Source organism: Lineus longissimus, chromosome 1 (assembly GCF_910592395.1).
Source record: "Lineus longissimus chromosome 1, tnLinLong1.2, whole genome shotgun sequence".
NCBI lineage: Eukaryota > Metazoa > Nemertea > Pilidiophora > Heteronemertea > Lineidae > Lineus > Lineus longissimus.
In genome coordinates, this window is record NC_088308.1 from 4562752 (window position 1) to 4577604 (window position 14853).

Genomic DNA, 14853 nt, shown 5'->3' on the forward strand with positions numbered 1-14853 from the left:
GGTGGGGGGGGGGGGCTGTAACAAATTGTAACATTGCAATAACATACATGTACTGGAATATCAACTTCGCAACCAAATGGTCAACAGTCCCACCTCGATTTGAAAATTCCGGCTCTTGCTCGATTTAACAGTCTTCACCAGCAGAACGGCAAATGCGGCTCTTTACTTTTCCCGACGTCCGTGGTGTGGGGAGACCGCCTTTGACTATTTCTTTGGGAGGGGGTTATGCCTTGATCAGTTTATGATGACATTGGTTTAAAAATGCTCCGCTTTAGCGCGCGAGGCAATTGGATGCAGTCAGCCGAGACGAATGGCTGGCTAGCTCCGTGTCTGAACAGTGTCTGTATGGAGTGTATATGAAGGCCAGCCACACAATCTACATGTAGGCCTACATGTATATATAGATCACTCTCCATACAGAGAAACGAATTTTTAGTGTTCAGTTACATTAAGTTAGGCGTAGTTTCGTCAATGAATAGGGGTTTTGATGAGTATAATCCACGGAATTGAGAGGAAAAAACGCAGTCGTTTACATATAAATTTATACTTGAGTAATTAATTATTCGCTACATACAATGTATATGAACTTTAAAATTATCAACTAGTACTCAGACGCAGATTGTTGTATCTTATGACGGATTGGTTTCGGTCAATATTCTTTATCAAAATGCATCAGCAATCTAACGTCGCATATAAAAAAGCAAACAAGTCTTGCTTTCAAGGTCAAACACGGTCCTTTTCGACAAGGCGTAAATTGTGAAAATAGATAGTGTTAGAAAATATCAAATATACGAGAACACACCATGGCTGTGCTTAAGTTGATAGTCCGGTGTACCTTGGATAGAAGTAATGCATCCAGTCTTATTTCCGCGGTCTTATTTCAGCGGACTATGAAAACGGGACCTTTGCAAAAGTAGTTATAACGCGGCGTGATGCGATCACGCCATGCAGTACAAACACTGTTTGGAATTCAATCCTTGAGAAACATGTACAAAACATATATTGGTCAATTTAATTTAATGAAAGTCTGTCTTTCCCCCTCTGAAGCAGCTGAGTTATATGTTTTCGGCCTGTCATGTTTAAACTTGTAGGAAGCATTCCTATATCTCAGTGACATACCAGTATTGGTATCCTGTGTTGACTTTGACGTCGTTGTCAATATTTCCCGCCTCTTGAGTTGGCGCCATGTGCGAGTTCGGCAGACGAATGTCAGGAACAAGAAAAGTCCTTGCAAACCGTTCAATATGATAAATGCGTACTCCACTACTTCATTCCGGGTGATAATCCAGATATAGGCAAGAAGCCATGTCCCACCCATTATAATAGAAAGTTTGAAATAGAGGAAAAGGTTGCACTTATCACATTGTTTTGCTTTCTTGGCAAGTTTGCTGACGACCGCTATGTTGTAAACAGTGTAAATGTAGCAGATGAAATTGACTAGAAGGTGCGCGGCGCATGGCACGAGGAAGAAGAGTATGAGCGCCATCTTGTTGGAGAACCAGCACACCGATCCTCCGCCGCCGTAACCAGGGTTATACGGGTCTATGAAGTAATCAAACTGGTCCATGACGATGCCAGGGACGACAATGACGGCAGGGAACGACCAAGCGTACAGTGAGACGTAGAGGAAACGGTTCTGGCTAGTTCCGCCGGTACCGTGAAGATTCATAGGTCGGAAGGTTAAGGCCATGTCCGTTGCCATCATTGTCATCCAAGCAAAGGCTGCCAAGAAGAAGTAATGAATCAACATGGCGAAAGCTATGCATAGTTCGGGAATCTCAGTCCTTTCAATGCCAACCAAGAATAAGATTTGCGCCCAAAACAAGGCAAATGTGAGACTCATCAAAATCTTCCCCGGGACGTTCCTAAGCTTTGGTAACACCAGGTAGACCATGAAGAGAAGGAACAAGGCACATATTGAGATGGACAAGGAGATGACAGTCACAATCCCTGAAGCTGTGATCAGATCTTCCTTCTTTGTATCGAGTAGGTCACTGCAGACGAGTAAGGTCCCGTTTGAGATGTCGTAGCTACTCTCGTTGACATACGTGTCCGCCGCATGGAGGTAGAGCGTCCCGTTGTTGTAAAGGGTGTACTCCTCTGCGCTCAACATGACCAGGGGACAATTGGTTCTATTTGTATCCAACCAAGAGCACCTGTCAGTATCCAACTCTTGCCCTTCGTGGCAATATAGGGGGCGGCACCTTCGAGCGAATACGTCATAAATTTCATTTTCCTCACATTCTATTTCCGCGTCGAAAAGCACCGCCAGTCCTTCAAGCTTGGCCTGTGTCTTTCCCGGCGTCCGACCCACACATTCCAACTTTTCGTTGGGGATATAATTACAAATACCACAATGGTGATTTTTGTAAAGTGTCTTGGTATCTGACGTCACTGCGGCAAGTGACGTGTGGCTGATACACTCTTCTTCGATCGCCGTATTCCGCCAGGTGGCGTTACAAGTGCTAATGTAAGTTCTCGTACAGTTACGTAAGTTCTGGTGTGACTTACCAGTGCAGTTGAAAGGATTCAAGAAACCAGTCAACTTGCGACAACTCATGAGATTTATTACATTATTGTCTTTATCCGGGCACCGTCCTTTATTTTTAGTGAACGTACTAAGCTTGTCTAAATTGTCTTTAAGTTTCTCTTTCTTTTTCGGGTCTTTTTCGCACTGGACTTCCACAGCCCAGTGCAGTACTTCAGTGTCGTCCCAACACATGCTACAGTAAATGTTCTTATAGAATATCCCAGTTAACTTACTTGACACTGGCCACATCCGAAACTCGTCCTTTTTATCGGCGTCTGTCTCACACAAGTACTTCAGCATATTCCTCGGGTAAGCATCAGGACACGTGTTCATCATGAGATATCCGAATGGATAATTTGGAATTTTGCCTCCTGCCTCATTGATGCCCGAGCACTGCAACTTTTGCAGCACCTCCCTCCTCCGATCAACCAGTTTGGTGTAGATCTTAGGATCATAGTCATCACAACAATCGTTCATAATCCGACAGAACTCATCGCAGTAGCACGCAGCATCGTCACCTCTGTCTACTCGGGAGTCCTTACAAGTCTCAATGAGGGACCGATTGCAGTTGAAATGACCAATCTTCACTCCAATGCCTCCCTGTCCTCCGAGCTCGGGAGCTAACGTGGTTGGAATTGGTATCCCTGGTATGACAGGGCCTCCTCCGACCCCTGGTACCACAGGAAGAGGAATGCCCCCAGGGCCGACGTTCGGCGGCAGCGGTACTGACTCTGGGATATTCAAACCCGGGGCTGGTGGGATGGGCAAGTCTTGACTCGATACTGGCTTAGGGAGATTCAAACCAGGGGCTGGTGGGATGGGCAAGTCTTGGCCTAGAACCATTGGACTATACAAAGTGACGAGTAGAACGAAAAGTCTCGGAAGGTTCATCTTAGATTTGGATGGTATCCTTCAGAATGAATGCAAAATTATAACACTTAAATGATGTCTTTTAAAAAAACTTGATTTCAGACGCTATGTCCTTTGTTGATGGAACGTGAAAGCAGTTAGTGTCAGTTTGTAGCACTGTGCACATACAGTTTATCAGTATCACGTTGACACCTCGGCTTCATGATTATGAATGGAATCCGCAAATCAAGACTGTGACCCCAGGAATGTTCTTTCGTGAGGCGGCGAACTTCGTCTAAGCTTCACAGATAGTCCTTCCCTTAAAATACCAATGGTGTCTGCGTCTAGGTCCTTCAACATCTGTCAAAGAGGAAACATACTGATAGAATACAGTCACCAGCGTTAAATCTGCGAAACTATTTGACCTGATCATTGAATGAGATGAGCATTTAATATGAATAAAATAGCCGAAAATTACTTAATCGCAGTCATTATTGCATCCTGTCGGAGTATACTCATACCATGAATATTATTGAATACCTAATGCAGTATCCCTATGAGTGCACATCTATACACTGGTCTCGTCATTGACGTCTGCCCGCTCATACTGACGTAATTTATCCTATTTTTAAGATATTGCGGTCCTAATGAGTTATAATAAATCGTCTCCCATTACCCAGTTGGGGTTATTCCATCGAACAGGATTTCCTACCAGGAAGACTCACAAATACTGAGTATCAATGATATTACTGTAATCCTTTTCCTTCAAATACATAATCCAGAATATCATAGAATTTGACCAAAAGTATCACACCGGGATATGTAGGTCAATTTTTGAAAGTCTTTCGTCACCAGTGAATCCTTCGATTAAGAGTGACACGGGACGGCAATAAAAGGAGTTCTTGGCGTTCAGGTTTCCTGTCGATGACCACACGTCATTGACAGATACGCGACTGGTAAACGCCGTAAATCGATGCCGAGAGCTGTCGCGAGACATCGACTTGTTCCCTTCCAATAGATTAACAGAAAAGGTTACACTGTCTACTTTTAACATCCAAGCCCTATATGTCCTGTTGCGTGTCCTTAATGCATTCTGGCCCAGATAGTCACCTATTGTTCAAGCATTTTATACATTGGATTCATGAATACTTTATATCAACAGGTGACAAAGAACAATCGACCTACTTCTCCATCGACATGTCTCATAAAAATTCTCAACATTAATAATGCGTTTACTTAGTTATTCACCTTCGTTATCCAAGCATATCTGTTGATATCAGGAATTTACCATAAGTGGTGATGACTAAAACTTACACTGTTATCCCAATTCTGTCTCATTCTCCACAGCGAACCGCGGTATAGTTACATGTAGTTCGTCGGCACAAAACTCACTAAGTTCTTGATAGTTGATTTGAGGGGGAATTCTGCTTGAACAAACAGACCTGATGACTTGCACTGTACTTGGTCGTCACGTTTTTCAGTTAATCGTGATACTCCGAGAACAATGAAACTTTAGCAAATAGCCTAAATAGTTCCTCACCGAATCAATCATTGATATCCAACTGGTTTTGACACATGGTGCATGCCCCGATAATTGCAACTGTGAACTGAATGAATTATTTATATCACTTCCTAGGCTATTCATTACCAAATCCTTGATCATAAATCTATCTATTGAATTCATCAAGTGAATGCCCTTCTCCTTCTCCTTCTCTTTAAATCCTTCTCGCACGCCTGTCCTGATACTTTTATAAAATCACCAGTTTAGTATACTAGCCAGTATACTTGCCTATACTACAAACATGATCCTACTTTTTCGCGCTGGACTATCATTCTCATCAGAACGTGGTTTGGTGACCTAAATATCTAGAGACAACACCCCATCCTATGTCGTCCAGGACAGGAACAATCGAATACTTCCATGCACACATATGGTACATGCATTAATGTCTTTAGGTTTATTTTCACATTCTACTAATACATTAGCCAAATGTACACTCGAATAACTCCTATATAGCCAAAAGAGAAACATTTTAAGGTCGTGTATACGTTTGAGTTGCTTTGAATTGTACTTTAAATATTTGGAGTGATTGCTCTGGTTGGTAGGATTACAAGTCAAACGGACGTTCCATTACGTTGGCGGACATACAGTATTTTTCCGTTATTCGTGTTTCGTTCTGTCCTTTAGCATTATATTTGCACGCCACAGTTAGCCTATAGTAAAAGGGAGATATTCTTTAAAGTCAGGTTTACATTCAAAGTTTCACAAGTTGAGTCACGCCGAATAACATCACACACTGTATATGACTGTATATAGTATATAAATCACAATCCGAAAGCAATTTACTTACTCTCTGAAGGTTTTGGGTCAATTCGATTCCTACAAGTCATACAAGAGAAAAGATGAGTCTTACCAGAGCAATCATACCATTAGTTCTCGATCTTAGTATGAAACTGAGATCTTATACCAATACTACCTGATTCTTGTGAGCAATATTGCTGTGAAAACACTCTCAAAGTTACGAGCTTTTCGAGTGTTTACCTAACAATGCTAGTATGAACGATATTACCGGCCAGGTTTCAGCAGGACTTCCTTTACGTAAGAGAAAGCCTAGCAATACCGTTGTTAGAAGGAATTATCCTACCATTAAGTATTAAAAGCTAATTTTTACGAGCAATCCCACCAGTACAGTTCTTAGTAAGAACAATCTTACCAGGTTAGAAGAAGCAATGTTACCAAGAATCTTGATTAGAAAAATCGTAAAGCTGCAGGTCAACTTCTTTGTAATTCGTGACAAGTTTCTTACAACAGCAAGGATAGTCGTAGATAGTTCTTACTAAGATCCCAAGTTGCAAAATAAGTGCATGCGAGCCCGTATGCACAAATCCAAAGCCGACATGAAATAAATGAAACAACTTTTTTTTTCTTCTTCAAAATGTGTCGTCTTTTTATTTACAAATATATATATTTGGCAGAAGCTCTCAGTCTACTGATAAGTATGTTATACATGTGCTTTACGTCCGTGTTATCAGCACAGTATCACATTTGGTTTCACGTCGCGCATCACGCACAAGGCCTACATCTACCAACGATTGGCGAGTGATTGATTGACAGTAAAAGTCTTATGTGGTGATAGGGCTTTAGAGATCAACATCAGCTGCTTCTGTTGCCACCTTTTTGTGTTTCTCCCTCTCCAGCCTTTCGCGTTGTTTCTTCTTCATGTCTGCCTTCAGGAGCTTCCTCGTGAGCTCCCTCTCTCCCTGGAGCAACTCGGCAAAGTCAATCTCACCGTCGCCGTCCCTGTCCAGTTGTTCCATGAGAGTTTCGATTTGGGCGACAGTCATGGGGACCTCTATCGACTGAAAAGGCAGATGATTTAGAGATTAGACTATTAAAGTATAGTGCCAAACCAACTGATACACACCCGCCTTATCCTCGCCAAAAACCATCATTATTGTGCCTTAGTACTTATTTCGTCAAACTAGAAAAAGCGGACATCTACCGTTCAGTAATTCTTAAGCAACATCTCATTCGGCCCACCAGTTATGTTAGTCCTCTAAATTCATCTATAGGTCATCCCGAAAAACCAAAACCCATGTTAAAACGTTAAAGCTCTTTATGGGATCTAAGTTTAAAAAGCTGCAATTGATCCAAGTTAATGGATCCAAGTTAAAAAGCTCGGGCTAACAGGATCTAAATTAAAAAAAGCTCCTCTCGTTGCTGGATCTAGATAGATCTAAGTAAAAAAGCTCGTTGTAGGATCTCAGATGAGGCTCTTGTGGTCCGTTGACTCCGTTATTGCTGCTCGGAGTGTTATACTCAATCCCTTCCTGCTAACTTACTCTCAAACCTTCCACGAACTCCTGCCTGGAAACTTGCATGCTTCCATCCTTATCAAATCTTTGAAAGATATCCAACAATCTCAGATTTTCCGCTGCCACATACCATTTGAGCAACAACAGAGGGTTCTGAGCAGTCATTTGATCCTCCTTCGATTTACCTGAAAGCCGGCAGCGAGTGCAAAAGAAGCGTGCATAGTGAGGGAGAAAGTGATTTGAGAGTGCAACATGTCACATGCAGTGAATGTTAGGTGAATGTTACTTGAAATTGAACAGAAATTTGTTGTATAGAATTGATTAGAAATAATAACCATTAGCCTACCACCAGTTGATAAGCTAAAATTCAATAATTTTATAGCCTATACATCTACAGCGAGTTTGCTACAATGAAAGACCTAATACTGAAACCACATGTCTGTTGACTGTGCTTTAAGAGAGACTGGCATCATGCCTAGTTTCTCTTAAAGCACAGTCAAAAGACACCACTATACCCCTCACACTCAGAAACCACAAACACCCACCCCTTCCTGCTACCTTAATACTTCTGGGTTCAGAGATTGACATGAAATATCAAATAAGTTCAGAGTCAAGAAGTCGTATCACCGTATTAAAGTCATTTTCCGTATAAGTCGTATTATCGTTAGTGCCTTGGATGTGCAATTTCTTTGGTATTCTGTTATTTTACCAAATGATAAAATGGAAAGGCATTATTATATTGCATGTAAGCTGTTCAGAGAGCGATGTGCAGCAACCTACGCTAGTGTCATGTGAGGTGTTACAGTGAGCGCTTTTGCATGCAGGGTTACGCGAATAAATGTGAAATTCCCGCACCAAGAACCTAGAGAGCGGCTACAGTATACAGAATGATGAAACAACATGCCCTTACCCACTTTATTAATGGGTGTTGTCAAAGTACCACCGTATAGACACTGAAAGTCCGGATTATCTTCCTTGATGGTGGAGATCTTGCCCATCGCCTGGGTGTGGATGTGGGTCGTCTGCCAAGAGAAAAAAGGAAGTTTAAATATGTCGCCAGTATGAACGTCCTTGGGACCTTTGGTCGGTTAGGAAGATCATATACGTGTATATCGATCTACCAACGGTCGGCCGGCCGGCGAGGAAAAGGTTTGCGATAAAGTTGCAGTCGTTATATTTCGTAGCTGTTGGTCTAACTGGATATACATGTATACATTTCATTGCAGCTGACCTTCAGCTGGTAAGTGCATCCATGGTCGACTGTCAATGGCCCAAAAAGGGGCCATCAAATGGGTATTTAAAGTATCAAGTCGCAAATCTTGCGATATTGTGTCGTTTCTTCTGACCAGTAATGTACCTGGCAGATCGCAATACTCACCGAAATATCTAGTGTCTTTAAAACGTTTTCTTTATTCTTACACAGTGATTCTAAAAGTCCTAGAGCACCGTAAGACGTAATGGGGTTGTTTGCGACCTGAAGAAAAAAAACTTCGATGAAAAGGAAACGTGACTTTACTAAGTAAAATGGATTAACGGTTTTGTTGTTTCGATTTATTGAGAAGGGAATGTGCAAAGGCATCAACAGTGGATATCTTATAGGAGCCACGACGGTCCCTTGCCACCAATAGTATTCTGCCTCTTGTCATCCGGCCAAACTCAGAGATTAGGTGATCCCCTAATGGCAACTTTGTGTAACTTGATCTGGCCTACCTGGATTTTGCCTACAGGACTAGTGTCCCTTTAATAAGCCAACACCATTACCAGAAGGAATCTCCCAGAATAGTTTTTACAGAACCAAAAACGAACAAGTTTTTGTAAGAATAGTCCCTACTTACCCTCAATACCTCAAGATCCTTGTTAAACTTCAAAGCTTTTGACATATCTAGGAGTCCGGAATCGAATATTCTGTTTTCACAAATGTCCAGTTCAGTAATGGTGGCGTTCCTCCTTATAACCTGTGCTATTGATTTCGCCCCTTCGTTCGCTACACCATTACCCGACAACTTCAAGCAACGGAGGGTATCATTTCTCTGAGAAGAATGTAATTTTATGCAGATCTGAATGAAAGTTGGCTCAGGCCAGTTTGGGAAAGAAGTGTTATCAATAAAGTGAGAACTTTGTTCGACATACATGTAGTTATCTGGAGGTCGAGAGGGATAGTCGTTAACGTTGGCGTTTCGGGGGTTTTGCGAAATCTCCCTATTATTTTAAACGGATAGAATAGAGCAGTGATGATACCTGAACTTCTACAAGTTGAAATATGTACAATTTGTTCAAATTGCCAGTCTTTTCCTTACCAGTAAACCTTTGACTAGAGCGGCTGTTCCCTTCATTCGTATTTTGTTCCAACTTAAGTCAATTGTCCGTAGGCCTTCATTTATACCTGCAAAAAAGCAGTTCTCTGTGAGGTGAAAATAAAACTGGGGAAAAGCTGCCTTTGAAATACGTTTATGATAATCTATGCTACGTAGAAAGTTCAGGTGATAAAAGTGACGAAGCGGAATCACGTCAATATGGATGCCGTGGCGGCCATCTTGAATGGCGGATGGTGCAATAGTTACATTAGTCAGTTAGGAAAATACACATTGCTTACCTATGGCCGAACCAAGAGCTGAACAAGAGTCGTCCCCGAAACTGTTTTTACTCAAGTCGAGTTCATCCAAGTCCCGGTTCACCTGAAAAATCAGAAAATAAATACATGATTTTTGGGAAAGTTTATCGAGAGAAATGGGCAAAACGCTAACTTAACTTGGTATTCTTGTGACATTGGCGGCTCAGAAGAACACTGTGCGGTCAATCTCACATGACTTCTTCAGTATCACCATTCGATACATGAATTTTACGTTTACGTTACATGTACTTGGCACTAAATTGATCATGTCGGCTGGTGTTTTACATGTAATGTTATTAGATTCCAGTATTTATGGTCCGTATAGCACTTGATGCCTCCAGCGCTCGCGCTACCATTACCTTCAGTGCCGTCGAAATGAAATGTGCTTCGTCGTTTCCAAGATCATTACCTAAAAAAGGACAATATGAATTTGAAATCAAAGTCACCATATAATAATAATCTTCGGTCTTTGCAATCGCATAGATTGCGTGCATGTACATGGACCAACTGGTTATAGTATTTGCTGAATTAATCTTCGCTGACACGTGTAACTTTCACTTTTTTCCTGTCCGTTAATTTTCGCCAGGATTGAGTGAGTTTGATACAAATAGTGCCGAATCTCGTTAACTAACTGTCACTAACGATTGCTCATACACTTCTCTGTCTTAAAACCCTTTGATGTTACTTACTTGATAAATTCAATCTGACTAAAGTTCGGTTTTGCGCTAGGCACTCTGCTATCGCTCCTGCTCCAATTTGACCGATGTTGTTGTCTGAGAGGCTCTGAATGGTAGATGTGGAAAACCTAAAAACAGTGCTGGTTATTGGTAACATACCTTACTTCGCACAACATTAAACTCCGCTCTCATTACACGTATTTCATTGATAAGACGACGTATAGGAATGAAAAAACCTTAATCTCGGGATGTTACTCACCAAGTCTTTGATCTCACTTTCCAAGAGCATCCAGCAGATATATCTCGTGCCCTTGGGTCCAATGTTGTTCCCATCGATGTGTAAAACAGTGACATTTCCGTTTACCAGCAGCGCATTGGAGAGTGCCAGAGCACCCACGGGTCCTATTACACGGTGCCGCAAGCGGATGGTGGACTTGGCCAACATGGCGCCCATCGACTTGATGGGAAGAATACCAAGTTTCCGACAAGTCCGCCGATATATCACCGCACCATTCAAATCAAGGGACGTGGCGCATTTTTCTGAAAAGAAGAATTTGAAAAACCAAGTTCAAGTATATGTATTTTGAAAGCATCGATGGATTTGTAATGGGAGTTCATGGATATAGTTGTAAAGTGTTTGCTGGGATAAGTTTCTCTCTCGTTGTCTCTCGGGTAAATGCACACCCTAACAAAAAAAACTCAAGTTGGCCATAATTACGATTACAGCATTTGGCGACAGCCATGCTCTTGTTCTCGGTCATTTTTTTCGCGGTCCAAAACAAAATGTCAGAAGTGGGATTCGAACCCACGCCCGGAGAACCGGACTGCGACCTGAACGCAGCGCCTTAGACCACTCGGCCATCCTGACTTGGTGCCCACACTTGTATTAAGAAAGTTCAGATTACATGTATGCATGCTACTTACCATCTATTTCTATGTCAGTATCGTAGTCATCGCTGCTACCATCCTCGGCGATCACTTCCACCTTCGGGGCCTCAAAATCGACCTCATCCAAGATCAGCTCCTTCGAGGCGGTAACTGGCCTCAGACGCCCTCGGCTCAAGTTCGTCCTGGTGCAGCTCGAACTCAAGAATGAGGCTTGGCGCCCTAACGGGGTAGGCAGTGGTTTACCCTGGGTGCCCATGGTAAGGCAGCAATGTTTTGGTTAAGAGACTTCAGTTCGTGGTTCAAGAAGCCTTTATAGCATGTCAATTTCTCGATCTTCTGATTGGTCTAAAAACTGGCTTATTTGCTAAAAGTATAAAATAGATTACCGGTCAACAAAAACTTCCCCAACTGAAGGTTTTGGAGAAGAGAATGGTACCAACAATTACTGATCAGAAATAACATCTATCACCGCGCGCGATATTCTCACTGAGATAAAAACGAATCTTTTGAAGTGATATCCCTGTCCGATCACCTGCATCCTGGCACAGTAATATACTCCGCCTGTCGATATTTCAAACCTGGTGGGCGGTGTGGTGAGATGAGAGCTATCTGACCAGGGCTGCTAATGAATTGAGACTCACATGTTTGATTTGTAAAACTATCCAATCTGTAAAAAATATCCCATTTGACTGATCTCACTATCATGTCCATTAACGTACCGCGCGGCCAACAGAATGAAAAAAGAAGAATGTCAACAAAACATTCTTGTGCATTACAAGATTAAGATCCCCTAATAAAATTCGTCTTTGGACATCATATCAATCGGTTTAAAAGGATTACGTTTTATTGGTTGTTATACAAATCTCATAACAGAAGACAGTTCATATCGCCACGGACCAGAGTACTTAGGTCCGTGATATCACGATCTATTAACCAGGTGCGCCATTTTATTGATGTCGATATTTAATGTTTGTGAAAGACCGTGAAAGGTAATTTCCTGGGAATTTAAATAATACTGGACAATCTATTTTGCCATTTGGTTTCAAATCGGTAATTGATTTTTCTGGGATAAGTATCTCTCTCTGATAAATGCACACCTAAGTCATGGCTAAGTCATGGCTAAGTCATGGCTTTCTTAAATCAAATTGCCTAAGTCAGATATTAAACTGCCTAAGTCGCATTTGAGTACATGTATTTATCAAACTGCCTAATTCATCTGGACCCGTTATGTAACACCAGTGAGAAATATTATCAATTAATTGTATGTTCATTGTCATTTTTTTTAATTCTTAGTTAGCTGCAAAGTAAATTTGAAATACATGTAGTTAGGAAATGAATACGTTTTTTCGATTTTTCTCAAAATTATAAAATATGACTTGGGCACTTATTTCATGAGAGTGACGAAAAACAAAAGATTGATTACCAGACTACATGAGCAGCAACCGATTGCAATGATAATTACATTGTCCTTGGTTACAGTTGTTCTGGTGTGGTCGTTAGTTCGATTTTTACCATAGTTATATTGATTGTCTTCACTGTCACATCCATGCAACCGTAAATGATGCGGTTAACATCGACCTGATCAATGAATTTAAAATTACTCGGACATGCTAAGATATCTCATAAAAGCTTTATGCTAATCATGAGGATGTTAAACTTAAACTTAAAGGCAAACGTGTTGAGGAGCGCATATGGTTGCCGCCTTCACTAACACTTCAGGAGAGAGCCCGACTTGCATGGAGAGTGTGAATCTGTCGTTACTGTAAACTCGGCACTTTCCTGTCCGTCGCAGGGCCACGACAAGTGCCACATTTTCGCCGGGTGATTGGCAAGGTGAACGAACTCCTGGTCATGCACCCATGCCGATTATCGGGCTTCAAGGAAGGAGAAGACTCTTTGTCCCCGGGTCTCTGCCTCACAGACAACCGATTAATCGGCATGCTAGTTGGCTACCAACGAAAACGAAGGCTGTCCGACTTACCCGACATTTCGTGTATTTGCCATTCTTACAATATAGCCTAACTTACCAGAATTGTTATTGTCCGAAACGGATAAGATGCCGCGGATACTTGAGAAAAAGTGTCCGTACACAGACATATACATACACTCATCGTCGAAAATTATACCTTATTGTTGTCCGAACCTACATGACTCGTCCATTTTACCATGTTTTGGACATGATTTACTTCCAACTGTCCGGAACGACACTAGGTACTTAAAGTTGCAATAAAACGATGGTTGACTTGAAAAAGGCAGGACACTGGCATTGGCCTAATCGCGGTGGTGTCCACAGCAGGGTGACATCCTTTCTACCTACCCTGGTTCAAAGACTTCATTACATGTAATTGTCTAATTGGCGTCTTGGATATGTCCTGGCGCGATGACAGTTAGGGTTGTGACGAGACTGACTGTGACCGTATTCTTGTCGTGTTGACTGATTTTCAAGACGAATGTTTGTCACTGTTTCCCATGGTTGACCACAGAAAGAGCTGGTTGCTCAAAAGTTGGTCGCACACGGGGTAAATGTCTGCACGATCATGTCCAGGAAAAACGAACACATTTCGTCGTCAAATGTTGTTAATATTACTGGCATTGTGTCGTCTAGGTCTAAGACGACATAATGCTAGTGATAAAACAAAACATTGTTTTCTGATCTACTAATTAAGGATTTAAAGACCTCTGCGACATAGATCTCGCACTGGCAGATATTTTCCTATGTGTGCTCCGACAGCTTAAGCATTAGGAGCGCGAAATGAGGAATGCTTGTCCCAGGTCGTATATTCCCCGGGTATGTGACTATGTCCTCATGTAGCGAAAAGACCTATAACCAGGATGCATGAGCTTACTGCGCAGATGTTTCACAAGGAAAAGGAACTTACAGAAATGAGATGACTACCATAAATGTCAGAACCCGACGATGGAATTGCTTGTCCTTAAAAGTTTCGGTTATAGAGTAAAAGGACACACTTGGAACAAAGGCGATACAAACTCACGCAAGCAGTGTCTCCATCCTGACCAGCCAGAGTGTCTTTTGGTAAGCCCTGGAATAACATGGGGTCAGAAGTAGCTATGCTGTGCTTTGTTCTAATATTATACCCCTGTTTTTATGATACCTTTAGTAAGGATATCCTGATGTTATTAAAATCTTACGTACCTGATTTTTAAGAATAATCCGAACGAGACATTGTATCGATGTGTTAACGAACCGAACCGAATGAGCTGTGTTATTAATTGACTCTATCCAATATCGGGCTAGACTATTAATCTCGGGTATGTTATAGCCCAAGTGGGTTTGGGAATAACAAACATGAAACTGCACTCCTGACAATGAAAGTCCCCATTTGCCAGTTTGCTGAGAAAATATAAGTCCATTTTCTCAAAAGTACATATTGACTTAATATTTTAAAAGGAACACCATGATTGTAGGTAAAGCTATGCTCATCGTGTATTAAATGTTTGTTTTATTTGGCTATGAGTAAAAT

General features: G+C 41.7%; 2 protein-coding genes and 1 non-coding gene across 9 annotated transcripts; all 3 read right to left on the bottom strand.

Annotated features, from left to right (window-relative positions):
* Positions 1–528: 528 nt before the first annotated feature.
* Positions 529–5254, bottom strand: LOC135486001 (uncharacterized). Of its 4 annotated transcripts, none has more exons than XM_064768462.1 (2): positions 4694–5254; positions 529–3739 (listed from the first exon to the last, which is right to left on the bottom strand). In XM_064768462.1, the coding sequence occupies exon 2, from the start codon at positions 3419–3421 to the stop codon at positions 1007–1009; it is 2415 nt and encodes an 804-aa protein (XP_064624532.1). In that variant the 5' UTR covers positions 3422–3739; positions 4694–5254; the 3' UTR covers positions 529–1006. The 4 variants fall into 4 exon arrangements, with proteins under 4 accessions (XP_064624532.1, XP_064624541.1, XP_064624515.1 ...); XM_064768471.1 differs by lacking the exon at positions 4694–5254 and adding an exon at positions 4056–4677; XM_064768445.1 differs by lacking the exon at positions 4694–5254 and adding an exon at positions 3920–4677.
* Positions 5255–6357: 1103 nt separating this feature from the next.
* Positions 6358–14590, bottom strand: LOC135498119 (leucine-rich repeat-containing protein 74B-like). 4 transcript variants are annotated; one of them, XM_064788293.1, is made up of 11 exons: positions 14526–14590; positions 11408–11735; positions 10743–11023; positions 10496–10589; positions 10166–10215; positions 9789–9870; positions 9493–9578; positions 9031–9225; positions 8574–8669; positions 8110–8217; positions 6358–6739 (listed from the first exon to the last, which is right to left on the bottom strand). In XM_064788293.1, exons 2-11 carry the CDS (start codon positions 11625–11627, stop codon positions 6521–6523), a joined length of 1431 nt encoding a protein of 476 aa, XP_064644363.1. In that variant the 5' UTR covers positions 11628–11735; positions 14526–14590; the 3' UTR covers positions 6358–6520. The 4 variants fall into 4 exon arrangements, with proteins under 4 accessions (XP_064644363.1, XP_064644376.1, XP_064644371.1 ...); XM_064788306.1 differs by lacking the exon at positions 14526–14590 and adding an exon at positions 13399–13460; XM_064788301.1 differs by lacking the exon at positions 14526–14590 and adding an exon at positions 12013–12093.
* Positions 11268–11351, bottom strand: Trnal-cag (transfer RNA leucine (anticodon CAG)). The gene has a single exon. It is a non-coding gene; the product is annotated as a tRNA-Leu (tRNA).
* Positions 14591–14853: the final 263 nt, after the last annotated feature.

What these genes read in the sequence shown, in the direction of transcription:
- LOC135486001 (XM_064768462.1), bottom strand. Translation starts at nt 3,421, where the DNA reads ATGAACCTTCCGAGACTTTTCGTTCTACTCGTCACTTTGTATAGTCCA.
- LOC135498119 (XM_064788293.1), bottom strand. Translation starts at nt 11,627, where the DNA reads ATGGGCACCCAGGGTAAACCACTGCCTACCCCGTTAGGGCGCCAAGCC. An exon ending in AAAGTGAGATCAAAGACTTG is followed by an intron (nt 10,590 to 10,742) that starts GTGAGTAACATC and finishes TCTACCATTCAG; the next exon opens with AGCCTCTCAGACAACAACAT. An exon ending in CTCTAGTCAAAGGTTTACTG is followed by an intron (nt 9,226 to 9,492) that starts GTAAGGAAAAGA and finishes CATTCTTCTCAG; the next exon opens with AGAAATGATACCCTCCGTTG.